Here is a 27,566-nt window from a genome sequence, read left to right as displayed (position 1 = left end):
TGGGAAAGGCAGAGGTTCCCCTTTACCCTGCTGCAGTTGCAAGAATTCAATTTAGCATGTCTTGAACCCAATGAATCACCCATAAAATCACCCTGTGGCAATCCCTGGCTAACCAGAACTTTATGGACATTGGCTATGAGTCATCTGCACAGACTTTCACAGCCATTAGCAGTGACCTTTTACTCCTCAAAACACTGGCCGTAAGCATAGCCTCTGCTAGAACAGTCTTGGCTAACAGGTAGCATTAGGACATACGTAACATCGGTCACCTGCACCGTGCCGGACAGTCGGATAGCCTAGCATTCAATCCAGGAGCGAGCATTGCTGATGCAATCGGAGCCCTGTGCTCCCGTATAAATATGTCCTGCGGGAGAGTTCATTCCTTGCTCCATATTTCCAACAGCAACAACTTTACTGTTAAACACACCATGCAGAGGCACGGATAACGCGTGGTTTTGGAGACAAAGGCTGGCTGGCATGGTCCATGAATGGGCAGCTGGCCACTCTGGAATCTCTCTCCCAGTTTCCTGATTACTACGTGACCATCTCTTGCTCCAACTGGCAGGTCAAGACATGCAGCCTCCTGGTTGCAGTAACCTCCAGTGCTGCCTCTGTGTTTCGAGGAGCGCTGGCCCTAGTAATTATTAGGGATCTCCCGAATCCTGGGGTCCTCCCAGCACAAGCAGGGCTTCAAGTGGAGGAGTTTGCACAATCCTTTGCACAAGCTCCCTTGTTTTGATGTTCACCAACCTGTCCAGAAGACAGAGGCCAGTGTTTTCCAAGGTGCCCTCTGATTTTGGATGCATCAGTTTCTGGGTGTCCAGTCTGAGACCCCGTAGGCCCTGATTCTCAGAGCTGCTGAGCAGCCGCGGGCAGAGCTGCGGCGGCTGCTCCAAGGTGTCTCAGGTCGAGCACCCAGACGCGGAGGCAGTCCAGATCACAGGCTGCTCTGTAAAATAATGGCCCCAAGCCTGGAAGCTTGCCCCTGGCCTTGGAGAAGGTAGGGACTCAGAAATAGATCCCATGCCTGCCCTTCCCCCGTGGCTGACGTGAAGATGGCCTCATTGCACCAGGCTCCTTCCCCGCACGCCCTCTTGGGACGAGGCTGTGACTCACTCTGCTCTGTGTTTTGCGGACAGCATGCGGCGCAGATGGAGCAGAAGCAGAACGATACGGAGAATAAGAAGGTGCATGGGGATGTGGTGAAGTATGGCAGCGTCATCCAGGTACGGGACGCGAGCGCTCCCCTCCCTTTGGCTTGCCAGCGCTGTGCTGGGTCTGCCTGCAGCTCTGGGCTGTAGCTCGCGTCATGGCCTGAGTTTGTCTGTCACCTGCTAATCAGCTTCGTTTGAGGGCTGCTGGCTGACAGAGGATTTTCGGGCACAACTATTCAGCTTTATGAGATCTGAAAGCCTCAGGCCACCCTGTAACTCTAACTGGAGAGGCCTTGGGGTGATGCACAGAACAAGGCAATGAATCAGGCTGGAGAACCAGGCGAAAGCCCAAGGGAATGTGGGCAGACCCAGGCCTTCCTTACGCGCTGTTGCTTGTGGTGAAGAAGAGACAGGGCTCTGCAGCAGTGGGTATAAAGGAGACTCTGCCCCAAGGCTGCGGGTCACAGATAGACGCTGTGGGTCCCTCTAGCTCCCAGCCTGTGTGCCTGGTATCACCACACAGGGTCTCCCTAATTCCCAGCCTGGGCTAAGCTGCTGTAGAAGGCACTGGGGACGTCACTGTGTTTGGCTTTCCAGCTTCTCCACATGAAGAGTAACAAGTACCTGACGGTGAACAAGCGTCTGCCTGCCCTGCTGGAGAAGAATGCCATGCGGGTGACACTGGATGCTATGGGCAATGAGGGATCCTGGCTCTTCATCCAGCCCTTCTGGAAACTGAGGAGCAACGGAGATAACGTGAGTATGACGGGGAGGCGGAAACCGAGGCAGGAAAGCTCCTGGGAGCTATACTGGTGCTTCTCTGTCACTGAGGCTCTCCAAGAGGCTTGACAAATATTAAACCTCTCTGCTCCCCTGTGAGGCAGCTGGGGAAACAGGCATGGCGAGGGGTGAGTGGTCTGCCAAAAGTGAGTGGCAGAGCCTGGAATAGAATCCAGGAGTCCTGACTCCTGGTCTCCAGCCCTGACCACTAGACCGTGCTCCCTCCTGCTGCTGCAGCTCAGGTCTGCTACAGGACTGATTTGGGGACATGATGTCAGGTGGGTGGTAGTGGAGCAATTCAGTGTCCTCTAGGGTTGGGGGGCTTGACTATGATTCTCAAGCAGATGAAGGTGGGGCATGCCCAGTTCCTCTGTCCCGCGAATGCTAGCCTGTTCATGCAGCAATGCTGATGGTGCATTCCCAGGGAGAGTCTCCTTCCTGCATCCCAGGTGCAGATCCATGGGAGTAGAGAGAGGCTCTCAGAATAAAGCTGACAGGGGCTGGTGGAGGAGCCGGAGGGCAGGACCATGCTTGAGGGCAGGACTTCGTGCATACAGCATGCTCAGGGCTGATCTCCCTGCAGAGGGCCCAGTTTCATGCTCTCATCTCCTCTCTCTAATTTTCCTCCCCAGGTAGTCGTAGGAGACAAAGTGATCCTGAACCCTGTGAACGCCGGGCAGCCGCTGCACGCCAGCAACTACGAGCTCGCCGACAATGCCGGCTGCAAAGAGGTACCAAGACCACAGAGGAGGGAAGGGTTCGAGTCCACTGTAAGGATTCGGTGGGAGGGCTAGTCATGATACTCATGTCTGGATCTGAACTTCCTGAGCATTTGGGGCTTGTTTGGAATCAACCTGTTTTGGTTCAGGCCCGTCTCTCTCTCTCTTCCTAGGTGAACTCGGTCAATTGCAACACCAGCTGGAAAATCAACCTGTTCATGCAGTTCCGGGACCACATGGAGGAAGTGTTGAAGGGGGTAATGAACGAGCATCCATTTTTCACTCCAGAGCTGCTGGATAAGGATTCCGTCATGCTAGGCGCTGTACAAACCCCTGTCACTATAAGTCTGAATTTCTTTTCCAGTCTGTACCAACACAGGGAGTAGCGCGCGGCTTCCTTAAGAAGGAAACTGCGCTTTCCCCCCATCGTGTCACCTGGTGGAGTGGGCGGAGGAAATGCTGTGGGGCAGCAGGGAGGATGTGATTGCTTTGTTGAGCAGACCTGTATAAGCTTGAGGCTGCCTGAATCCCAAAGACTCTCTGCAGGACGACAGCCCCGCAAGAAAGTGGTTGGGCCTGATTTGCCTACGTGTGCATATGTTGTCTCTGAAGCTTAGGAAAGGAGGGGGGGGTCCACGGAACCAGCGGATCAGAACATGCCCTCCCTGTGTGTGTGTCTCCTGGGTACCTCCCTTGTAACCTCGTCTCTGTGTCCCTGATTGGCAGGGGGACGTGGTGAGGCTGTTCCATGCCGAGCAGGAGAAGTTTCTCACCTGTGACGAGTACAAGGCCAAGCTCCATGTCTTCCTCCGCACCACCCTGAGGCAGTCGGCCACGTCTGCCACCAGCTCCAATGCACTGTGGGAAGTTGAGGTGAGCACCAGGGCTAGCATGCTTGTGAAGAGCGTGTAGGCTCTCTTTCTACTGGCTGGTGTGCACGGAGGATAACAGCCTACTACTGCAGACAGCTCATGGCAGTTCAGGTGATAGAGGAGGCGGACGTGTTTTGGTACAATGCTGCCATAGCCCCTGAATGGTCCAAGCTGTTCCACTGGGAAAAGGCAGTTAAGCACTGCACAGAGCTAATGATAAACTCAAAGCAAAGTCCAAGATCTACCTCCAGGAATTCCTAGAAGGTTCAGAGAATTTCCTGTCCCCTGCTGGAAGCCGTGTCTGTTCTGGGATGTACCTGTCACATCCACCCCACCTGACTTGCCACATAGCTATCTTAGGTACTTCGTTGGCCCCAGAGGCTCTGAGCAGCGCATTGCCAGTCAAACATTTATCCTCACAAGCACCCCTGCGCAGCAGGGCCGGGCTATTACCACCATTGTACAGGTGGGGAACTGAGGCCCAGAGAGACTAAGTGACTTCCGTAGGTCACACAAGAAGTCTGTGGCGGAGCAGGGAGTTCGTCCCAGGTTAGCCACTGAACCATTCTTCCTCTCCCTGTGTGCCTTTCAGGTGGTCCATCATGATCCCTGCCGAGGTGGAGCCGGGCACTGGAATGGCCTGTACCGCTTCAAGCATCTCGCCACTGGGAACTACCTGGCCGCGGAGGTAAGAGTGGCGGAAGTGGTTGGTGGTTAAGGGCCCACTCCTGCTGCCATTGCAAAAGGAATGCAGTCTTGCCTGTAACGCAGAGCAGCAACCGCTCTCCAAGGGGGCCAAATTCTGCATGGGAGCCCTGCACGTGTTCCTTAGAGCCAAAGGTGGTCTTAATCCAGTTTGTAGGGCGCTTTGAGGCTGGGACGCTCCTTGCCGTGCTGACGGGAGGGTCCCCAGCCCCTTCCCAGTTCGTCCTCGCCTATAGGAGGCAGAGATGCCAAGGCTTGGGACCGGGCCATGATCAGCATTGCTGTTTGCCCATTTGCAGTGCTAGGATATTCCCAGCAGAAAGCCCACTGAGCAGGCATGCACTTGTCAAACTTGCTCTTCATGTGTTCCCTTTCCTGTTAGACTGCGGCACACACAGCCCTGCAGGCTGAGCTGTCCTTTATTTGCTCATTCTGGGCCAAGTTCTACTGTCAATCCTTTTACCACAACCCCATTGTTTGACGAAAATGAATTTGGCTGGCTGTGCTTAACTCTTTCCGACTCCTGACCAAACTGAGCTCTTGTTTTTCCTTTAATGCAGTCACAGATGTCCAGGCCAGAAGGGGCCATTCTGATCACCTAGTTCTGTGCATTTCAGCCTTTTTTCATTGGCGGACCCCTAAAAATTTTCATATGGAGGTGCGGTCCCCTTTGGAAATCTTAGACATAATCTGTGGACTCCCAGAGGTCCGTGGACCGTAGGTTGAAAACCACTGATGTAGTCTGATCTCCTAGATAACACAGGCCAGAGAATTTTGTCCGCCAATCCATGTCTCTAGCCCACATCACATAGTGAAGGCTAGAACCTCTCTTTTAGAAAGAGACATCCAAGCAAGACTTATCTGGCATGTCTCTGTTGGAGTCAGTGGAAGAAAGAGTGGGTGACAAACCCCATTGCTTGGAATTTGAAAGGGCCAGGTTCAACGGACCAACTTTCATATTTATTTATTTAATATTTCTTTAACTTTTTAGGAAAACCCAGGTTACAAAGGAGACGCAGCCGAGCCCAAGTCGTCACCCACGGTGAGCTGTGTTCTGCTTGCCTAGTGGCTGAGCTGCTGCCGCTGCTATCTGAGCCTGGAAATAATTTCCTCTCTCAACCACTTAGACTATCCACCAGATGTTGAGAACGTAGGGAACGCCACCGTAACAGAACGGGCCATTGGCTCAGCTAGGGACAGCATCTGGGACAGCAACCAGAGCAGGTACAGTTAGATCCAGCAGAACAGCAGTACCTGGTACTCATGGTGACACCGGAAGGGCCCTGTGCTCTGGTGGACCTGGTATCCTGGCAGTGCTGGAAGGGTGCCTTCTTCAGTGTACCTGCTGCATGAGGCATCTCCGTATAGCACCCTGGCCAAGTGTCCCAGGTGCAGCTCCTGCAGCTGTTATTACATCTGGTTGGAATCTTAAGTGACTGGAGTGTTCACACAGCCCAGGGTATGGTGGAAGCCAGGCTAGACGGGCGTGCAGATGAGGCGGTGGTAGAAGAGAGACGAATTCCTAGCCCTGTGGGAGGACGGGTTCTTTTACCCCATTTACCAAGTGGCTTTGGGAAGCTCTAGTGGTGGATTAGGTCCTGTAGATCCACTGGTGCGCTGTATCGAGACTGACCCGCCTTCTTCCTAGAGCATGTGCGCATGGGAGAGCTTGGTATCAGGTGCAACCACTTGATACCATACTCAACAGCTGCTTCCCTTGGTGCAGGGCGGGACCATTCGCTCCAGCCGGCGGAAAACAGGGGAGAAGATCAAATACCGGCTGGTGGCTGTTCCCCATGGGAATGACATTGCCTCCCTCTTTGAGTTGGACCCCACCACACTGCAGAAGACGGATTCCTTCGTCCCTCGGTACGCGGGAACACCTGGGCCCACAGTGAAACCTCACGGGTTCGGTCAGCTTCATGGCCCTGTGGGATCAGAGCTGTGAATTCAGAGCTAGTTCGCCAGCTATACCAGCCAGCTACATGCCCTGTGGTTCTGTGCAGTCTCGTGGAGATGGGGGAAGGTTTGGGATCAAGGAAGGGAGCAGGGAGCCTAGAGTAGCAGTCACACAGCCTGAAATCCTAGCGTTGGAACCTGGTTGTTCTTGCCTGGGAGAGCGTGAAGGAAATGTCAGGGGCATTAGGAAGTGGTGTAGGTTGCTCTGCATAAGTGGCCCTCTTCCCTCCCACACTAGTGGGGGCGGTGCCGCTGGAGCTGCTGTGTACTGGAAGAGCAGTAATGCTGAGCTCCACTGTTGTCGTTTAAGATCCCTTGGTGCTTTTTCCAGATGTAGGAGCGTCACCATGGGGTCCTGGGAAAATTCCTTCTCGGGTAACTGTGTCGACTCCCCTAATTCCCCTGCAAGAGCTGCTTTGTTTCTCTCCTGTCCCAAACATGTTATATTGGCTTGCTGGTGCAGAAAGACTATTGTGTCCCACCCCAGAGGGGGCTGCATTTCATCACAGGGAGGTTTGATGTGATTCCCATCTGCACGTCTGGAAAGTGCTTCCAGGCCTTTCTGGATGGAAAGAGTAATAGGAAAGGAACCTTCATTCTACCAATTTCAGGAATTCCTACGTGAGGCTGCGCCACCTCTGTACGAACACTTGGATCCAGAGCACCGACGTGCCCATTGACATCAATGAAGAGAGACCCATTCGTCTTATGGTACGTCCCACACTTGGTCACGGCTTGGCTGCAGGGTCTCATGAGCTGTTAGAATTCAGTGTTCATGTCACTGGGCACAGAAATACAATGTAGGTTCTTGAACATCACCAGGAGAACCAAAGCAACCTAGAACCCAACCAGAATAACCTAGAATCCAACAAGAATAACCTAGAACCCAGCCCAGGTGTCCAATGCAATAGCTGATAGTAGCCATCAGGTAGGGAGGGAGTAGGGTGGCTCTTTCATCCTACCGTGCATGGAGGAAGGCTGCTGAGGTGGTCCTGGTAGACAGCAGCAGAGAGGGATGTGTCTGGAGTCCAGCTTTGTAGTTGGTGTAAGTTGTTGAGGAGCTGCGCATGTGTATGTGACCCTGCGGAAGATGCTCTCGCTGGTTCCGGTGAGGGGTCACACTGGATTCTCTCTTTCAGCTTGGCACCTGCCCCACCAAGGAGGACAAAGAAGCTTTCGCCATTGTCTCCGTGCCAGTGTCAGAAATCCGGGACCTGGACTTTGCCAATGACGCCAGCTACATGCTGGCCAATGTGGTGGAGAAGATGAACGAGGGCTTCATCAGCCAGAATGACCGCAGGTGACAAAGCCAGCTGTGCTCCTAGCCATTGGCCAAGCGAAGCGAGGCCCACGCTCAACTCGAAGGCGTTTCGCTGTCTGTCTCCAATGGGGTGACTTTGAACACTGCTGTCGATGAACCTCAGGGAGCGTCGGAGGCCCCAGTGTGCCGAGCCCCGTGGATTTTGGTGAAAACCAGGAAAGCCTGATTTCCACTCAGATCCCCATTTGGTTACTCCGGATACCGGGGTGAGGCAGTGGCCTCCGAGAGGCCTGTGGGAGGGGAGCAGCGTCACTCTGGGTACAGAAGTGAGGCAGTGACCACACAGCAAAGGGGCAGAGCTAGGGCGCCAGAGATCTTCCTCTGCCTGCAGCACCAAATGGACCCTGAGGGCCTGACTTTAGTGGTAATCATGCTGCTGGAAGTCTCTTGCCTCTCCAGGCCAGTCAACCAGCCCTCATTCAGCCAGGTCCTCCAGGCAGGTTCCCTAATCCCCATTCCAACTGAAACCAGCCTCAGCAAGGCATTTCAGCCCCCCGACACTGGCCAGCCCCCCCAGCCAGGCCTCTCTCATCCTCCGCTGGCCCCCAGCCAGGCCTTTTGTCCCCCCCACCCTGTATCCTGAGCAATCAGATGGTTGCTGAGGATACAGAAGGGATGTGGCGGGGAGGTGAGGGGCTGTAGTGGGTGGGGGCGAGGGGCCTGGTTGGACGGGGCAGCCTACAGTAAGCAACAAAGCCATGCAACCCTACTAGCGGAGAGCTGGCAGAATGCAGCACACTTTGCAGGCAGGATCCACGGGCCATGCTGTATCGTGGCACAGCATGGCTCGTGGCTGGCAGCAGTGTGCCAGCACCGTCGTGCTTCCCTGCCGGTGACCTGATTACAAGCCGGCTTCTCCCCAGGGGCGCAGTAAGGAAATCAGATTGTGTGTCGGGGCCCATGCCAGCCCCTCCTCTGCAGCAAGAAAAATAAAGGAGTCGCTGGGAGATGGGGCTGTGATAGCGCCGGGTTAGTTAGTCATGGTGTTATTTATAGGTGGGTGCGCTCTTGGCATTTCCTAAGCCAAACACAGAGATACGGTGACAAAGACAGACCGAGCCATTTCCTCTTTGCCACCCCTCCTCCGGAAGACAAGCTGCGCCCCTTTGACTACGTTGTGCCAGAGACTTGACTGAAGGGCTTTGTCTTGTGGGAGAGATGTTAAAACCAAGGTCCTGACCACTCGTAGTGATCAGATTCATGACTTTATTCACTAGTGTAAGGATATTAGTCCTGGTATCCAGGCCAAATTCTGTATTTACTTTAGCTTGAATACACATGAGAATATAAGAACGGCCAGAGTGGGTCAGATCAATGGTCCGTCTAGCCCCGTATCCTGTCTTCCGACAGTGGCCAATGCCAGAGGGCATGAACAGAACAGGGCAATCACTGAGTGATCCATCCCGTCGTCTGCTCCCAGCTTCCGGCAGAGACAAAGGACAACACTCAGAGCATGGAGTTGCATCCCTGCACATCTTGGCTAATAGCCATTGATGGACCTGTCCTCCATGAACCTACCTAGTTCTTTCCCTAGTTCTACACAATTATAAGGGGTCTAAACCCTCCTGCTTCGAGGCATAAACCAAGTTCTAAGAGGGTCAGGGAATAACTTTCCAGGGACATTATGGGGGTTAAATTCTCCCCTGGGCAGAGGCCCAATACGCCATCTATGCACTGTGTAGGTTCCTCAAAACCCATCTTGGGTCTCATTTGTTTTGTATGAACCACCCAAAGTTTGGGGGTTATGAGTGGTTCTAGGCCTCTCTCTGGTTATTAACCCTCCCATTGGTGAGGTCCCAGGTGGCGTGGACACGCCTGCTGCCGATAATGATGTGGCATGCCGCCTGCTTTGCAGGTTTGTAATCCAGCTGCTGGAGGACCTGGTGTTTTTCGTCAGTGATGTTCCCAACAGCGGGCAGAATGTTTTGGACATCATGGTGACCAAACCTAACCGGGAGAGGCAGAAACTCATGCGGGAGCAGAACATCCTGAAACAAGTGAGCAGGCTGGGAGGAGAGGGACACGTAGGGACGAGGATTTGGGTGTGAACCAAAACAATTCGGCCGCTGAACCCTCACTGAGCCATGGGGGAAACGTGTGCAGTGGGGAAGGGGAATTTGGGGGCAGGCTGCTCAGAGAGGCACTGGAGAATTGCAGACGGTGGGTCTGGGCAGCCAGCTTGCATTCTTCAAAGGCATTTTACATAGGTGTTGTGAGAAGTTACTTATAGTTGGGGGTGGAGGGTGAATTTGGTCACTTGAAAGGCATTAAAATAAAGGGCTCTTAGAAACTGGCCAGAGGGCAGGCCAACTTTGTGCTGGTGTCATGCAAGCTGTCATCTTCTTCCATCCCTGGTGCCAATCAGTCCTGCCTTGCAGCATCCCCTGCTATTCCAGTCCTGCCCCCGCCACACACCACTCTGCCGATGAGTCTCTGTCCTGGCCTGCTGCTCCCCACTGCTGTCAGGCTTGTGCCCCACACACAGCTCTGCTGACGCTCACCAAACTTGACCTGCAGCCCCCACTCCTGTCCCAGTCTTGGGTTCCTTTTGAGCCAAGAGAGTTGAGCCCAATGAACGTAGGGTGACTTTTTTTGATGGTGCTAAATCTCCACGCAGGCCTTATGTGAGATGGCCCAACTGATCAGAGTCCAAGTCTCCAGAGGGGATGACATTGCACCCGGACCCACGGCAATTGCATCCCTTTCATTGCCGTGGAAGGGGCCTTACCCAGCCTTGAGTTTGCAGCAGGGTTGGTTTAGCCAGGCCCTGCCTGCGGGCGCTCCCTTGGCTCACACGCTAGGGTAATGAGCGCCGTAGAAATGCCTGCAACTAAATGGAGAGGACCTGAACTGCAGCTCTGAACACAGGGGGAATCTGCGGAGGGTGACTTGGAATCTGACTTCCGTCTTTCGTGTTTGATTAGATCTTTGGGATCCTGAAAGCTCCATTCAAGGACAAGGGAGGGGAAGGCCCCCTGGTGCGGCTGGAGGAGCTGTCAGATCAGAAGAACACGCCCTATCAGTACATGTTCCGCCTCTGCTACCGGGTGCTGCGGCACTCCCAGGACGACTATCGCAAGAACCAGGTGGGTCCGCGTGGCAGGGCAGCCAGATCAGCCTGGCTTCAGGTCCTCGCCCCATGTGATATGTTGGTATCTGTATTGCTGTAGCACCTGGAGGCCCAGATCAGTGATCAGGGCACCATTGTGCTAGGCGCTGTACATCTATATCACAAAAAAGACACTCCCTGCCCCAAAGGGGGCAAGCCCATCTTCATCTGTTCTCCAGGAACCCACCAGCACGTGTTGCTAGGCTGGGTTTTAGGAGATCTAGCAGAATCACCCATTCTCTGCCTTCCCCCTGGAGTTGTCAGCTACTTGGGCCATAAAGTGACTGTTTCCGGGCCCCTGTCCCCCCTCATCACAGACCAGATCTGCTGTCCTGAAGGCAGGCAGGAACCTTGTCCTCTCTCTCTATCTTCCTCTTGGCCACCATTTAACATTGACCGGACCTCAATGGCCAGAACACAAGGGGCTGTGATGGGGACCCCCTGGGTGGGGATCCTCCTCTGCACGGCTGGCCAAACAGCAAGCAGGGCATGTGGGGTGCAGCCCTTGAAGGGGAGAGATGCTGGAAGCAGAGAGTGCCCTGAGGAAATGGCTCATGAAGGTCGGAGAGGAGGGGGCAGCAGTCGGACCCGTGGGGAGGGTGGGCTGGGGAAAGGCAGAGAGGAGCTAGGAAGCGCGTTAGAACAGGGACGTGAACGGGAGGGGAAGCAGAACTGAGGGAGAGGGCAAAAGAATCAAAGCAGGGCAGAAGCGAGAGAGAAAGGGATTGAGAAACCCACCTGAGGAGAGGAGTGAACTCCTCTGTATTCCTTCTCCTGGACTGGGGGTTGGTCAGAAATTTGAACCATGGCCGGGCCCGTCTCTTGTGTAACGCGGTGTCCTAGTGATGGCCGCCATTCATGGGGGCTCTTGCTCATCTGTCGTTGGTTACAGGGTGCCCGAGCCCACTGCCAGCACACACCCAGCCGTAATCTCCAGAGGCGGGGTCTGCGGGCGCTGGGTCTCTGCGTTCCTACTCGGCATCAGAGTACCATTTCTGATGTTGCTCGCCCAACTCGTCACACACGCTGGGGGTGTATTTGTGGGTCACCACGGGCACTCAGTGCTAGTCCTGAGCCTCCCTGTCTCCTGCCAGCTGCTCTGCCCCTCACCCTGCCTGATCTCTGCCCCTCCTCTCCAGGAACATATCGCCAAGCAGTTCGGCATGATGCAGTCCCAGATCGGCTATGACATCCTGGCAGAGGACACCATCACCGCCCTGCTGCACAACAACCGCAAGCTGCTGGAGAAGCACATCACCAAGACCGAAGTGGAGACCTTCGTCAGCCTGGTGCGCAAGAACCGGGAGCCCAGGTGGGTGCTGTGCCTCCCAGTCTGTATGCACTGAGCGATCAGACCCCTGCGGTTTGGGGAATCTCCTTTTTTCCTGTTGAATTTCTCCCTCCCTGTGCCCGGGTGTTCGAAGACTGTAGTGTTCAACTAGCTGAATGTTGCTCTGTTGGCCAGCAGAGAGACTGTGCTTGTGACAGGGGTGGTGTGTTTGGGGTTTGGATGGCAGGGACTAGCAGTGCCCTGCTGAGGGAGCTCTGCAGGAAATGGGAGGAATCCAGAGACTGGGAATGGAGGGAGATGCAGGATCTTGGAGAGCGGCCTATGCTGTAAGGCCGTGTGACGCTCCAGGACTGGAGGGATCGGAGAGGCTAGCAGAGCCTTTTGGGGGAAAATGCTGTAAGGGGGCAGAGCTCCAGAGGCTGGGGTGTCTGAGGAGTGGAAGCACGTTCCAGGGTGTTCATGGTGTAAGAGGGCAGATATCTCCCAGGAGGATCGCGATGGCTGGCAGTGCCCCGCTGGGTGACTTACGCTGCCAGGGGATGGGACAGTGGACATCGCATAAGCAGCACTGTGCCTTGGGGGAGCTGAGTCATGAGGACTGGGGAGGTGGAGGCTCTGACCAAGGGCAGGCACCCTGTAGCGTGGAGCATCAGCTGAAGGTTCGATCGAGCTGAACCTGCTGCTTGAGCGTGACGACCCTCCTGGGTGTGAATTCCAGAGCTGGATTTCCCACCCGTTGGGAGCATGCGCTCTCCAAGCCTCCAAGGCCTATCCTGTGTGTCTGGCTAGCAGCTCCGAAAGGTCTACAACCCTGGGCCAGGTTGATGCGAAGACAATAGCTTAGGCAGATTCTCCGACACGCCAGCCCACCACCCGCCCCATCTTACGATAAGCTGTGACTCTCTTGTGCTCGCCCCAGGTTTTTAGATTACCTCTCAGACCTGTGCGTGTCCAACCACATTGCCATCCCCGTCACCCAGGAGCTGATCTGCAAGTGTGTGCTGGACCCCAAGAACAGCGACATCCTGATTAAAACCGAGTGAGTATCAAAGGGGCCCTGAGTGCTGGGCCCTTCCCCGGCCCCTCCTGGCTGGGCTGGAGCGTTGTGTGTGGCACAGGGAGAGTCACAGGAAAGAACCCCTGTCAATCCGTGGTGTGGTATGAGACTGCAGGGCCAGCGCCTCAGCTTGTGGGAACTGGCATTTCCACTGGCATTGCTCCATTGATTTGGAAGGGTGGTCTAGTGGTTAAAGCCTTGGCCAGGGACTCAGGAGCTCTTGGTTCAATTCCTAGTTCTGCTACACACTCCTTAGGCATGTCATTGACTCTCTGTGCCCCAGTTCCCTCTCTGTACCGTGGGGATAACACCCATCTCTCTTGAGAGGAAGGATGAGCCGGTGGCTAGGATACGCACCCAGGCTCAGTTCCTTTCTCTACCGCAGACTTCCTCGGTGACCTGGGGTGAGTCACTTAATCCAGCCCGTGCCTCAGTTGCCCTTCTGTAGCATGGAGATAATAGCCCTGCCTTGCCTTACAGAGGGGTTGTGGGGATACATATGTTAGAGATGGTGAGGCACTCAGATACTACAGGGATGGGGCCAGTCTAAGTACCGTTGGTAGAGGGATGGATCTGGGAGGTTGTTATTAGGAGCTTCTTGAATAAAACACGGTATAAAGTATCAGCTTTCTTCAGCTTGCCCATGCCATCGGGGCATCCAGTAGCACCTGCCACAATTCCCAGCATCTGAGCCCAGCGTAAATCTGGGACAGGTGGATTGTCTGGGGACAGCCTTCTGCTCCCTTGGTTCTGATTCCTGGTCAGCAAGCGAGAAGAGGATCTTCCCAGCCCAGTACACCCAACCAGTTTTCTTTCCTTTGTGGTTATTCCTCTGTCCCGTGTGAGATGGGAGGTAGTGTAGTCAAATGGTCAGAGCACAGGCCTGGAGGTTGGGAATCCTGATTCCTGGTCTGACCTCGGGCAAGTCCTGTTGCCGCGCCGTGCCTCAGTTTCCCCGTCTGCACAATGGGAAGTGATGACCCCTGTTTAATATGGTGGTGTGATTGTAGGCTGAGGCCAGTGAAGGAGATGTCCCAGACCCATGAATACCTGAGCATTGAGTACTCCGAGGAGGAGGTCTGGCTGACCTGGAGTGACAAGAACAACGACCCCCACGAGAAAAGCATCCGGCAGCTGGCACAGGAGGCACGGGCGGGCAATGCTCACGATGAGAACATCCTCAGTTACTACAGGTAAGGTCGTTGGCCTCCCCAACCCGCCCTCCTCCCAGGGATCGGATGGGGACAGCCTGAGGATTGGAGAGTAAATCCCTCCCTCGCTGAGCTGGGCTTTCGGGGGGAGTTCAGCTGGGACTGGAACCCAGTATCAAAGGAACCAATGCTGGGCTCTGTCAGTGCAGCCTCTGCACGCTCAGCCACTGCTGGGCCAGCCCTGTCCTCCTCAGGGGGTGGGATGAGTCGGGGGGTGACCGTCTGTCTGGCTGATCTCCCTGCCTGGCCGTGGGGGGCACAACTCGCCAGCCCTGCTCTGAAGGAGCCCTGCTGAGCAGGTGTGCCCATGGGACTCCGCCTGGGTGCGAGTGACCGGGGGGACAGAAGAGGGGCGGGTTCGTGTGGGTCCCCCTGCAGCCAGCCACTGTGGGGTGTGTTCTGCGGCTGCTGGAGTCAGTGGGAGTTCAGCGACGGAGCACAGATGCACCTTTGTTTCTGTGCACAGAGCTCGGCTGTGCGGGCTGTGGCAGCAGCGCCCCCGGCCCAGCCACCTCTCTTAAATCCTCTCGCTCACCCAGTTAGGCCCTCGCTAGCTACACAAGAGGCACTGGCTGGGCGTGAAGGGGGCCTTGTTCTCCCGGCAGAGGGGAGTGATGCGGTCTGTTGCTTCCACCAGTGCTATAATAAACAATCCCCTCCCTCTCTTCCTCCGTCTCGCCTTCTCCTTTGATCTTTTCCCCATCTCCTCCTCTCCCATCTTCTCTGTGTCTCTCCCCCCGCTTTCCCTCGTCCGTTGGCCCCAAACAGGTACCAGCTGAAGCTGTTTGCCCGCATGTGTCTGGACCGCCAGTACCTGGCCATCAAAGAGATCTCCAAGCAGCTGGGGGTGGATCTCATCTTCCTCTGCATGGCGGACGAAATGTTGCCCTTTGACCTGCGGGCCTCCTTCTGCCACCTCATGCTGCACGTGCACGTGGACCGGGATCCCCAGGAGCTGGTGGTGCCCGTGAAGTTTGCGCGGCTGTGGACCGAGATCCCCACCGCCATCACCATCAAAGAGTGAGGCGGCCCACTGGTGCTTCTCATGGTGAAGGGGGTGGCACGGGGGATGCCAGAGCACCCCACCCTGTAGGTCCCTGACTCAGATCCAACTTGTGTCATTAGTGACCGAATGGCTATACCGAGGGCGGGCAGGGGGCACACATGGAATGTGTTTGGAAGGTCTTAGCTGGTCCTCCTAGCGGACAAAGGTCTCCATCCTTAAAAACAACCACCAACACAACTGGCACTGATCGGCCCTCTTGTTAGCAGCCTTAGCCTCAAAGGCCGGTGAGTCAGTGAGCTTTGGAGACAACTCTCCTCTCTCTTCTGAGGTTGGGGATGAGTCATGTTGGGGGACGCTCAGCCCTACTGCTGCCCTGCCTGGGCTTTTTGTGGGGAGAAGAGGCTGCCCTCCAGGCCTGTCTGTCCAATGCACAGTACTGCTGGGCTGCCCTTGTGGAGAGCGGCTGGGTTGTTGAGGGCAGGGAGATGTGACCCCTCTCATGCTGGCTCACTGTGGCTCTCCTTCCCTTCGCAGCTACGACTCCAACCTGAACGACTCCCGGGATGACAAGAAGAACAAGTTCGCCAGCACCATGGAGTTTGTGGAGGATTATCTCAACAACGTGGTGAGCGAGGCCGTGCCCTTCGCCAACGACGAGAAGAACAAGCTCACCTTTGAGGTGAGAAACCTGCACTGGCCATGCTGGGGAGCGGGCCTTCGTCAGAGCTTTCAGGCAGCCCCGAGAGGGGGCATTTCACCACAGCATGGGCCTTATTACCTCGAAGAGGCAAGGAGGCCATATCTCACTGCTGTATAGAGGCCCGGAGGAAACTTGGTGGCCAGTTTCTAGTAACACCATTGGCAGATTTTGCAGCCCTCTTGAAATGGCCAATTCTTAGCGCTGCTGTTGGCAGACTGGGCAGCCATCTTGGAATGGTCAGTTCTCCATTGCAGCCCAGGCACCCACTGGGGGAGTCCTTATCCTGTATGGTTGTATTCCTCTGCTGCTCTCTGGTGCTGGAGAGATCCGGAGTCTTTCTGTCCTTCCTGCAGGTTGTCAGCCTCGCCCACAACCTCATCTACTTTGGCTTCTACAGCTTCAGTGAACTGCTGCGCCTGACACGGACTCTACTGGGTATCATCGACTGTGTCCAGAACCCTCAGCTGCTGATGCAGGCCATGTACAATGAGGATATGGCGGGTAAGGCTCCATGCACTTTACTGGCTGGCCTGGATGCAACTGCTTCTCTGAACTACCTCAATTCATTATGACCCCAAGGGAAACCAGTGGGCCTGGCTATCTGTGGAGGTGCTGAGCACCCTCAGTTCCTGTGGGCATCAGTGGGAGCTGCAGGCACTCAGAACCTCTGAACATCAGGTCTTAAGTAAGACCCTCTGGATTTGGCCTCTCATCAGGAGAGTCTCTTTCTTGTGGGGTATTCAGCACTTCCCACCTTTGACTGGGTCAAAGACACAGCAAGACCTAAGCACCGCATCCCTCTGTGCTGCTGTTTAAATAAGTAATAAAGGGTCAGATTTGAAGTCCTTTCTCTGACGGATTTCCAGTGTGGGAGCTTTGCCTGAGGAAGGACAGCGAGATGAGGGTGAGCAAGAGATTGGCGCTCTCAGGTTTTGGGTGAGGAGCTTGGAATTTGCCCCTCAATAGCAAGTAATAAATGCAAGGACAGGCCAGATAAATAATCAACCTCCCCATTTATCCTTCAGTAAAATTAAAGCAGTTTGCAGCTTGGTGAAAATTTGGGTGGGCTCTTCCGTCAGCCCCAAAGAGGACTCGAAAGTCCAGCTCTAACCCTCCCAGTGTATTAAAGTTGGCCTCAGGCATTAGCCTTCCGCCAACTGCGGCTGCTTCCCTAGGGAAGAATGTGCGGAAGTCCATCCAGGGTGTTGGCCACATGATGTCCACGATGGTCCTAAGCCGGAAGCAGTCCATCTTCAGCTCCCCAAGCCTCAGCACCGTGGCAGCCCCTGAGCCAGCGGACCGGGAGAGGACCATAGAGAACGAAAACATCGTTGTGATGGAGACCAAGCTGAAGATCTTGGAGATCTTGCAGGTGGGAGCTCGTGGTGGAAAAGCTGCTGCAGGAAGCTTGGGCGGGGTGAGGAAGACCAATAAAATGGGGAAGCTGCAGGTTCCTGTGGACTTCTGCTATGGATCGGTGCTGCTGGGCCGCTGGTTAACGCAGGGCTGGGGTGGCTGGAGGGGAAGGTTGTGGGGGAAGCCGCAGCAGTGTGAAGAGTGCGGCTTCCATGGAGGAGGATTCACTTCCGCTCTCTTTCTGCCCATGCTGCTCCCCAGTTCATCCTGAACGTGCGGCTGGACTACAGGATCTCCTACTTGCTCTCCGTCTTCAAGAAGGAGTTCATAGAAGTCTACCCCATGCAGGACAGCAGTGCCGATGGGACAGCTCCAGCCTTCGACTCTACAAGTAACTGTCTCTCCATCCTTTTTGCTCTCTACCAGCAGGGCCAGTCTCCAGGGCAGCGTAGATTTAATGAGCCACACATGGCATGTTAAATACTGGCTGTTGATTGGGAATACAGCTATCAAGGCTGAATAGCACTGTGTGGATCTGATAGTCTCTCTTAGCAGCTGGGGTAGGATACACGATGCACTGAATGGACTGGGTTGCTGGGGTGAACTTGGATTTGATTGTTTGGTGCCAGGGCCCAGCAGGGGCTCAGGATGCTTTTCCTTGGAGATTGAAGGCAATTCGGGACATGGACACTTTCACTCTGAGTTTGTCTAAGGTGTCTCTTGCTCTGGTACCGAATATCAGCTCAATAATTCAAGTCTGCATCCTCCTTCCCTGGCTTTTCTTTTGCCAATTTTCTCCCCTTCTGTTGTTGTAAGTTCTTCCCTTTGCCACAATTAAGCCCAAAGGTAAAGGTGGTAACACATCCCTCTGCGCTTCCCACAAGCTCCTTTCCCCCCGTGAAATAGAAGCAGGGTGTGTGCCCCATAGACGTGGACAGTGGCTCACCGCAGAACCACTAAGGGAGGTGCTTAAAGACAGGGGAGGTAAAGAATCTGCGGCTACCGTGGTGAACACCCAGGTACCATGCTGGTGAACAACCTTGTGAAGACCTAGAAATAGCACAGTCCCCTCTGGAGTTCAGCAGGGCAGGAGATCCCTTTCCCCTCCGGGATTGGGAGCTGAGATTGTTTCCCTAAGAGTTTCTGCCTCACCTAGGTTCGTTGTTACCGTCAGTTGTCTGCCTGCTGATGATCCCTTTGCTTTCTTTCCTCTCAGCTGCAACGATGAACCTGGACAGAATAGGCGAGCACGCAGAAGCCATGTTCGGAGTTGGGTAAGTGCCTCGGTCCCCTCTTTTCAGTGGAAAGTTAACCTGTCCTTTGATATTCCCAGCAGAAACCTTGTCCCCCTCTCCTCTGAACAGATGCGTTACTGGAGGCTGAAAGCCACCGGGAGCAGAGAATGAGGGTGGCCTGGGGCTACAATAAAGCCATAAAGGCTAACATAGGAGCCCCTTCTCGGCCATAAGGAGTAGAATGGGCTAGTGCAGGGCCTAGCACAAAGCCCAAGGGAGTTCCTACTCTGCGGAGGAACATGCCCCAAGGAGAGGATTGTTACACTGTGCTCTTTCCCCACGGCTTCAGGAAGTCAAGCAGCATGTTAGAGGTGGACGACGAAGGAGGGAGGATGTTTCTCCGTGTCCTGATCCATCTGACGATGCACGACTATCCCCCACTTGTCTCCGGCTCCCTCCAGCTCCTCTTCAAACACTTCAGCCAGAGGCAGGAGGTCTTGCACACCTTTAAACAGGTAACACTGCTCGGGGGCAGCCAGGATGTCATAGACACTTCAGACAGGAGCTCTCGCAAGTCAGGGCCTGCACTTGGGGCTGCAGTTGGCTGAGGGGGCTACAAATAGGTACTTTTCCAGGGTGTGAGTCTGTCCAGCCAGGCCAGCGGTAACCAAAGGGTGAGTCCATCTTAATGTGGTGTGAAATGAGCAGGTGAGTTCAGTCCAGCAGCTAGTTGGCTGGTGCATTTGGCACCAAGAAAAGGTGCCTGGTGGAATGCCCAGATCTGTGCCAATTAGGAAATCCCATTGGTGCAGTTCCTTCCTTAAATTGCTCTGGTAGGGAGGCTGCACATCCTGGCCATGTCCTGCAGGAGTCAAGTCTAAGTGGTCTTGGGATCCTCGTCTGTAGGAGGCGGATACCCAGCGTGCCATACAGACCACTGCAGGGGTGGGTAACAGAGTCACTCCTGTAGCATCCCATGCCTGATAGTGCCAGAAAAGTAACTTCTAATCAGCTGTTTCTGCAACAAGCACCCCTGTGCCTTCTGGACTGACGGGAGGGAAGCAGAGTGAGGAGAAGGCGGATGACACCCACGCTTGGTTTTTCATGGCAAACTGGTTCCTTAGCGAGCAGAAGGGGCCGAGGTTCTCCTCCCGGGCTTCTTGTTGCAGGTCCAGCTCCTGATCTCCGCTCAGGATGTTGAGAACTACAAGGTGATAAAGTCCGAGCTCGACAAGCTGCGCATGATGGTGGAGAAATCTGAACTCTGGGTGGACAAGAAGGGCAGCCCCAAGGGGGAGGACGCTGGGGAAGAGGCCAAGAAGGAGAAGAAAGAGGTAAGAACCTGAGCAGCTCTCTGGATTGCAAGGGACAGGCTGGGTACAGACACCTCTGAGTCGTTGGTTCAAATCCAGCTCAGGCCATTGTTAACTCTTCCCCAGCGTGTTGCATTCATCTACGTGTCTGATAATTCCGTTCTTTAGTCTAGTTTCAACCAGTTTGCCTGGTACTGAGGTTAACCTTACCAGCCTGTCATTGCCAAAATCTCTGGAGCCTTTTATAAAAATTGGCATGACATTACTCGTTAATTTATCAATTTGTTCCAAAACCTCCTCTGTTGACACCTCAATCTGGGCCATTTCCTCACGTATGTCACCTAAAAAGAATGGCTCAGGTGTGGGAATCTTCCCCACGTCCTCTTCAGTGAAGACCAATGCAAAGAATTCATTTAGGCTGTGTCTACACTACAGACCTGACAGCGGCACACCATGGTAAGATCTCCCATGTAGCCGCTCTGTGCCGGCGGGATAGCTCTCTCGTGCTGGTATAATTAAACCACCCCCAGCGAGCTGAAGTCAGTGAAATTTATGTTGGTCAGGGGTGTGACCTTTCACCACTGTGAAAAGTTTTACTGACAGAATTGCTAGTGTAGACAAAGCCTTAGCTTCTCAACAACAGCATTGTCTTCCCTGAGTGCTCCTGTAGCACCTCAATTGTCCAGGGGCCCCATGCTTGTTTGGCTGGTTTCCTGCTTCTGATGTATTTAAATATTATCTTGCTGTTAGCTTTTGTGTCTTTTGCTAATTGCTCTTCAAATTCTTTTTTGGCCTGCCAAATTATACTTTTACACTTGACTTGCAAGAATGTATGCTCCTTTCTATTTTCCTCAGTAGGATTTGACTTCCAATTTTTAAGAGAGATCTTTCTTAATTTGAGGTATACATTTAGTTTGTGCCTCTCTTATGGTGTTTTTAAATAGTTCCCATGCAGCTTGCAGGCATTTCACTCCTGTGACTGTTCCTTTTAATTCCATTGAACCACTTTCCCAATTTCTGTGTAGTTCCCCTTTCTGAAGTTAAGTGCTACTATGGTATGGGGTTTTTTTTGGGTATTTTCTCCTGTACAGGAATGTTAAATTTAGTTACATTATGGTCACTATTACTCAGTGGTTCAGCAATATTCACTTCTTGGACCAAATCCTCTGCTGCACTTGGGAAATCAAGAGTTGCCTCTCCCCTTGTGGGTTCCAGGACCAGCTGCTCCAAGAAGCAGTCATTAATGGTGTCTAGAAATTTTATCTCTGCATCCCGTTCTGAGGTGACATATTCCCAGTCAATATGGGATAGCTGAAATCCCCCATTATTACCGGGTTTTCTCTTTTGGACTGAGAGACGTTCCTTTCTTTCCTTCCCTTTGTAGCACACCGCAGATGAGGAGGTCAGTAGCCCTGAAGAGAAGAGCAGTGAGAATTACCAGATAGTCAAAGGGGTAAGTAGCAGCTAATGTTGTCTCTGGTAGCATCTCATAGCACCTACTAGCCGGGTCAGCATGGAACGGAGGACTGGAGTTGTCTTTATGGTGTCATGTACAGTGTCTTGCACCATAGATAAGGGGCTTGTGAAAAGTCAGGGGTGGGACTGGCAGCTTGTGTGGCAAGACATGCAAGACCCAGGCTTACACTTAAAAGCTTAGTGGAGTGGGGGAGCCCTATTAAGTCATCAAAACCTCTGCAATAAAAGCCAAAGGCAGGACTTGTGCTGGGGGACACAGGTGAGGATTTGTGAATGACACACAGGTCTCTCACTCTGCACTAGGAGGGACACAGGGTTTATGAATCAGATACAAGACTCGCATTGCTGGACATGAAGGTTTATCAGTTGATTGAGGGAGGCCCTCTGCTAAGGTTTGCTATTCTGCTTGCTGAGTTGCACTATGGAATTGGCTCTTCCTTGCGCAGTTGGACACAAAGGGGCCAATTCTCCCTCTGTCGCCCCCATGCAGTCCAATAACTTTAAGTGTGTAAGCGTGGGCGAAACTCGATCCAGCATTTTGCAGGGATTCCAGGACGTTCCCAGCTGACATTCTGCAGCCAGGGTAGTAATTGCCAGTGGGGTAACATCCTAATCTTCTCCAGCCTGAAGGGTCAGGAATGCAAGGCAAGGCCTGGCTTTGCGGCCTGCCAGCTGGGGATGCAGATGAGAGATCTCAGCTGCCCATACGTAATGTGACACCTTCCATTTGGCAACCGGGAGGATCATGGGCTGAATTCCCAGTGACGCCGGTGTAAATGCAGCATAACACCATTGTGCTCAGTGGAGTGGCTCTGGATTTACACCAGGGAAACTGAGAGCAGCACACTCAATCAGCCGAGGCTGGCCTCCCACTTGGGGAAGCTGGGTTCAGAGGAGGCAACAGGAGAACAAACTTGCCTTTGATTTCCTGGGGGATGGAACGTATCTGAAAGTAGCATGAGGTGGCATGTTCCCAGCCAGGCTGTCGCTCTGGGAGCTGCGCTACAGAGCACCCACGGCTCCGCTGTGTGGCCTAGCCCTAGAATTCAGGGATAGGAAGGGGCTGGTTCATGCATCTCCGCCCGCCTGGCTGGGGCCAACGTCTGGCTGCCTGGTTTCTATTGCTCATTACTCTTCTCTTTTGCTTTGGGGGTGGGGTTCTCTCTCCAGATCCTGGAGCGGCTCAATAAAATGTGTGGGGTTGGAGAACAGGTGCGCAAGAAGCAGCAGCGCCTGATGAAGAACATGGATGCCCACAAAGTGATGCTGGATCTGCTGCAGATCCCCTATGAGAAGGTGGGAGAGTCGGAAGCAGGGTGGGGCTTTCCCAAACTGGGGGCTCCAGGAGAGCGGGGGTGGGATGGGAGGGGAGTGGGAAGGGTGGAACATGCAGCCGGAAAACCTCAGTGTGTGGGTCAGTCAGTCAGTCCACGCTGCTCTGGATTTACCAGTGGCTTCCTACATACTGGATGCCTGGAGGCAGTGTGTCTAGTGGTTAGAGCAGCTGACTGGCTACTGGGACTCCTGGGTTCTCTTGTCAGCTTGGCCACTGACTTACTCTGTGACTTTGGGCAAGTCACTTCACCTCTCCAGGCCTCAATGCCCTTCTCTATAAAATGGGGATAAAAAACTCTTACCCACCCTTGTAAAGTGCTCTGAAATCCTTGGGGGCGGGGAAGGTCTGTATAAGGGTATCACTGATCATAGAATCGTAGGACTGGAAGGAACCTCGGGAGGTCTTCTGATTGTAATACTGAGTCCGATGGCGTAACATCAGCTCTGACAGACAGGAATGGACTGAGGAGCCATCCAGCACGGTGTGCTGTCTACAGCAGGCTGCCTCAGTGGAAAGCACAGCCCCCAAGTGCAATGCCCTTGTCTGCACAATAGTGTCCAGTGGGTGAGATCTCTTCCTCGACCCAACTGTGGGTGCAGAAACCTTCTAGCTGCCGTCTAATCCTATTCATTTGTTCTTTGATGTGCAACAATGGAACCCTAGGAAATTCCATCTGGGTGGGGCGCCCTTGTCCTCCTCTCATGGGGTAGGCTGTTTCCTGGGTAGAATTCCTCAGGCTCCCCCCAAGTATTATTGTTCTTCTCTTCTCCCCCTCACTCAGGGTGATACAAAGATGCTGGAGATTCTGAAATACACCCACCAGTTCCTACAGAAGTTCTGCGCCGGGAACCAAGGAAACCAGGCCCTCCTGCACAAACATCTCAACTTGTTCCTCACCCCTGGGGTAAGGGAGGAGCGTGCTCCGGGGATAGCTCAAGACGGGGCCAGAGAAGCGGGTTGTGGGGGATAGATGGGATTCGTAGACAATAGAGATGGAAGAGACCGATTCTGGTAGTTCATCTAGACCACCCTGGTCCCTCTCCCCCGCTGGCCAGCCCAGGGTAGTTCACTAACATTTCATGTTGTAATGCTCTCTCTCTAGAAGGGTGCTCCTTGTGATAAAGGCACTAGACTGGGGCTCAGGAGACCAGCGTTCAATTCCTGGCTCAGCCACTCACTTGCTGTGTGGCCTTGGGCAAGTCACTTCACCACCCCGTTCCTCAGTTTCCCCATCTGTAAAATGGGGGTGGGGATGCTTCCCTGCCTCACAGGGAGGTTCAGATACTATGGGAGCTGATGGAAAAGCCAACAAATAATTATGGAGATTGCAAGGTGATAGCAAAGACATATTAGGCCACGTATAGTCCAACCCCCTCCCCAGCTTCCCCTGACTGAACAGCGGAGGACGATAGTTCTAACCAACCCACAGGGTTGTCTGGGGGAGAAGGGATTCTTCAAATTCCTGGGCTCAGCGCTGTGAAGGCCCAGCGGGTGGTTAGAGGGATAGTGTTTAGGATAATGGCCCAGGAGGGGAGAGAGAAGAAGAGGAAGATGAGGGATGTTTGGCAAGCATGGACAAAGGGGAGAGAGACGCAGAAGAGGGGAGGAGACACACCCACAAGAAGGAAAGAAAGCAGGGAGCACTGGGGGTGTACCTGGGCGTTTGGGGGCTCTGCGCAGTCCCTCAGCCTCACACCCGCCGCCCACCCGCAGCTCCTAGAGGCCGAGACGATGCAGCACATCTTCCTGAACAACTACCAGCTGTGTTCGGAGATTAATGAGACAGTGCTGCAGCACTTCGTCCACTGCCTGGCCACGCACGGCCGCCACGTGCAGTACCTCGACTTCCTGCACAGCATCATCAAGGCTGAGGGCAAGTACGTCAAGAAGTGCCAGGACATGATCATGACGGAGGTGAGAGCCCGTGTGTGTGTGGTATGTGTGTGGTGTCTGTGTGTGTGTGTCGACACGCCATTTGAAACCGTGCTAACAACAGCCATGCTCACAGTTGCTGCTCGCACCATTTCCACCATTGCGTGGGCGGAGACGTGCAGCTGGATTTTAAGATGTGCCCTCTGATCTTTAGGCGCCTCTGTTTTGGAAGCCCATCTTCGGACCTTTGATTTTCCAGAGTGCTGAGCATCTTCCAGTCCTTTGGCTTCAGCTGGAATGGCAGGTGCTCAGCACCTTTGAAAATCAGACCTAATGTGTCTCAAGTTGGGCTCCCAAAGTCAGTGGCTGTTTTTAAGGATACTGGCCTTAACGCCTAAACTGTTTTTAAGCTGCTTACCATAGTAATATCCTGCAGCAGGGAGTTCCAAAGGTTGGGAACTTCTGCATTGTGTTGGAAAATGCCCTATTTCTCTTGTAAATGCACTGTCCTTTAATCCTCAGTGGTCCCTTTGTGACTGTGTTTGGGAGGGAGCTGGCTTGCAAGGCTTTCCCATCCCTTCTACTATTGATCCATGACCTTCGCTCTTTCCCCACAGCTCACCAATGCTGGGGACGACGTGGTGGTCTTCTACAATGACAAGGCGTCGCTGGCCACCATGCTGGAGATGATGACAGCGGCCCGGGACGGGGTGGAGGAGAACAGCCCCCTCATGTACCACATCTCCTTGGTGGACCTGCTGGCCGCCTGCGCTGAGGGCAAGAACGTCTACACGGAGATCAAGTGCACATCCCTGCTGCCGCTGGAGGACATTGTGCGGGTGGTGACTCACGAGGACTGCATCACCGAGGTACTGGGGGTGGGCGGGCCACTGCCTCCGACTCAGAGAGCCAGGGAGGTGGGCAGGTAGCTCAGGGCCAGGGGTGCACTGGAGACAGAAGAGGCTAGTTGGGGGGGTAGGGGGAAAGGCAAGAGGCGGTAGAAGCAGGGGAGGGGGTCTCCTAATGGTGGTGTGAAGAAGGGGAAGGAGAGAGAGAGAGAAAGAGGGAGGAGTGCTGTGACAATGGTCCAGAAAGGGGCGAGTGGGGCAGGGAGAGAGAGGAGGTGAGGAAAATGGAGGGGAGAGAGCAAGGGAATGAGAGAGACAATCTGAGGGATCGAGGGGGGAATGAGGCCGGCTGGGAAAAGGGTCTGACTTGTGGTTTGTCCCACCTCGTGGCTGGTGGAAAGCGGGATTTGTGCTGGGCAGTTCAGAGCTCCTGCCACCAAGAGCATGTGGTTACGCTCCTGCTGTCACGCTTCGAGTTGAACCCCTCTTGTGCCCCTCCATCCCTCCTGGGGCGGTCATGGTTCAGAGGGCTGGGGGGCAGCAGGGATGCTGAACGTACTACTGGGAGCTGCGCTTGGGTAGAGGCTGAACTTCCCCTGGGCCCGTCCCGCTCTGCCCCGGCAGGTGAAGATGGCCTACGTGAACTTTGTCAACCATTGCTACGTGGACACCGAGGTGGAAATGAAGGAGATCTACACCAGCAACCACATCTGGACCCTCTTTGAGAACTTCACCCTCGACATGGCCCGGGTAGGTGACGGGGCCTGGCGTGGATCCTGGGGTGGGGAATGGGGTGGATCCTCCCATTGACAGCTCTTCCTTGGGATGGTGGACACCCCAGAGGCGCTGCCCCAGGAGCTGTAGAGATAGCTAGAATCCAGCGTGCTGGGAGCAGGATGGGCATGTTGAGGACAGTGCTATGTGGAGACCGTGTTCTGTGTAACACGGAGCCACTCCACGCCATACCGTCCCTGTGATGCCATCTGGATTGCGGGTCTGACACAGCCACTCTGCGTGGGAGAGTCTCCAGAGCCTTCTCCAGGGCACAGCTGGCACCTCGGAGCCCACGGGGCAGGTGCTGGGTAAGGGGCGCCCTACAGGGTGTCTGAGATGCTTTCTGCAGCATGGATCCCCCCCAGCTTTCCTGTGTCCATGCACGCCTTGTGCCAGGGTATGCTCCCAGCCCCGAGGTGCAACAACCCAGTGTCTCCTTCCCTGCAGATGTGTAAGAAGCGAGAGAAGCGCCTCTCGGACCCCGCTCTGGAGAAGTACGTGCTCACCGTGGTGTTGGATACCATCAATGCTTTCTTCAGCTCCCCCTTCTCGGAGAACAGCACCTCCCTGCAGGTAACCACGGGCCTTTCCAGAGTCGAGCACAGCAATAGCCCAAGCCCCGGCCATATCTCCCGTGACGTGGCCCAGGCCGGGAGAGGTGTTGTCTGTGACCTGGAAAGTGGCCCTCAGCATCAGCCAGAGGATCCCCCCTGTTCTGTTGCCATCAGAGATGGAAGTCCCTGGATCATAGATCTGGATCGTAGGGAAGGAAACCCCGCCCCAGCCTACAATGGCCTAGAGCGGCAAGGATCTAGCCAGACCCTCCCTCTGGTGCGACAGGAGTACTGACATAGAGAGGGGCCCCCACTCTGCAGTGGGCTGGGAGACCTGGCAACCAGCTGAGTTCCCCCTGCTGTGGTGTTTCCTTCCCTACCTGCGACATGGGCCAGGTGCGCAAAGAGGTTCGGGAAATTTAGAAGGCCCGAGGGAGGGCCAAGGGGGCAGCGGCTAGTGGGGCTGCTGGAGTTGGTGGGACGGGCAGTAGAGCTTGGGGGGTGGCATTGAGGGACAGAGCCTGGTGGGGCCACAGACCCTGACTGGGTTGAGTCGGTGGCTGAGGTACCTCCCGTGCTATGGTTTCTGGGGGGGGAGTGAACTGAAAACGGGTCAAAATCAGCCATTGGAGCGGACCCTCGAACTCAAAGCAGAGCTCGGGAGGCAGGGAGCCCCCGTGTGAACGAAAGCAGGGCCAGGCTACGTGCACAGCCTGGGACCCAAAACTGAGGCTGGAACCGGCAGAGAGGCTAACTCTGAATCATGCACAAATAGAGGGAGAATCATCGTTGGTTAACGATGCCGCCCCAGAGCTCTCGCCGACCGGCTGGCAGCCCCCCAGGAGAGGCCTGTAAGACGCAGCAGCAGTGGTGGGTAGGATCAGAGCTCACAGATAAGGACCTGCCTCCCGTCTCTTG

At 54.5% G+C, this 27,566-nt stretch overlaps 1 protein-coding gene across 4 annotated transcripts in view; it reads left to right on the top strand.

Moving 5' to 3' along the window:
• Positions 1-27,566, top strand: part of ITPR3 (inositol 1,4,5-trisphosphate receptor type 3) — a 90,371-nt gene that overhangs the window by 38,759 nt on the left and 24,046 nt on the right. For all 4 annotated transcript variants that reach the window (XR_010916934.1, XR_010916935.1, XM_067531841.1 and 1 more), the window contains exons 4-33: positions 1,140-1,226; positions 1,752-1,910; positions 2,567-2,665; positions 2,827-2,910; positions 3,380-3,526; positions 4,118-4,213; positions 5,222-5,272; positions 5,957-6,099; positions 6,801-6,900; positions 7,329-7,489; positions 9,366-9,507; positions 10,435-10,596; positions 11,759-11,931; positions 12,830-12,949; positions 13,978-14,160; positions 14,947-15,198; positions 15,719-15,863; positions 16,238-16,385; positions 17,060-17,256; positions 17,502-17,631; positions 18,457-18,514; positions 18,825-18,990; positions 19,645-19,809; positions 21,173-21,241; positions 22,435-22,560; positions 23,382-23,504; positions 24,314-24,514; positions 25,090-25,341; positions 25,945-26,070; positions 26,542-26,667. Coding sequence is in view for 2 of the 4 variants with exons in the window: in XM_067531841.1 (XP_067387942.1) it covers positions 1,140-1,226; positions 1,752-1,910; positions 2,567-2,665; positions 2,827-2,910; positions 3,380-3,526; positions 4,118-4,213; positions 5,222-5,272; positions 5,957-6,099; positions 6,801-6,900; positions 7,329-7,489; positions 9,366-9,507; positions 10,435-10,596; positions 11,759-11,931; positions 12,830-12,949; positions 13,978-14,160; positions 14,947-15,198; positions 15,719-15,863; positions 16,238-16,385; positions 17,060-17,256; positions 17,502-17,631; positions 18,457-18,514; positions 18,825-18,990; positions 19,645-19,809; positions 21,173-21,241; positions 22,435-22,560; positions 23,382-23,504; positions 24,314-24,514; positions 25,090-25,341; positions 25,945-26,070; positions 26,542-26,667 (4,191 nt within the window). In the remaining 2 variants the exon portion in view is untranslated. The remainder of the gene's footprint in view (positions 1-1,139; positions 1,227-1,751; positions 1,911-2,566; positions 2,666-2,826; positions 2,911-3,379; positions 3,527-4,117; positions 4,214-5,221; positions 5,273-5,956; positions 6,100-6,800; positions 6,901-7,328; positions 7,490-9,365; positions 9,508-10,434; positions 10,597-11,758; positions 11,932-12,829; positions 12,950-13,977; positions 14,161-14,946; positions 15,199-15,718; positions 15,864-16,237; positions 16,386-17,059; positions 17,257-17,501; positions 17,632-18,456; positions 18,515-18,824; positions 18,991-19,644; positions 19,810-21,172; positions 21,242-22,434; positions 22,561-23,381; positions 23,505-24,313; positions 24,515-25,089; positions 25,342-25,944; positions 26,071-26,541; positions 26,668-27,566) is intronic.

This window comes from Emydura macquarii, unplaced genomic scaffold (assembly GCF_026122565.2).
Source record: "Emydura macquarii macquarii isolate MOO-44397 ecotype Brisbane River unplaced genomic scaffold, CSIRO-AGI_Emac_v2 contig_3220, whole genome shotgun sequence".
NCBI lineage: Eukaryota > Metazoa > Chordata > Testudines > Chelidae > Emydura > Emydura macquarii.
The sequence above is the reverse complement of the archived record's forward strand: the minus strand, read 5'-3'. Positions and strand labels throughout refer to the sequence as shown.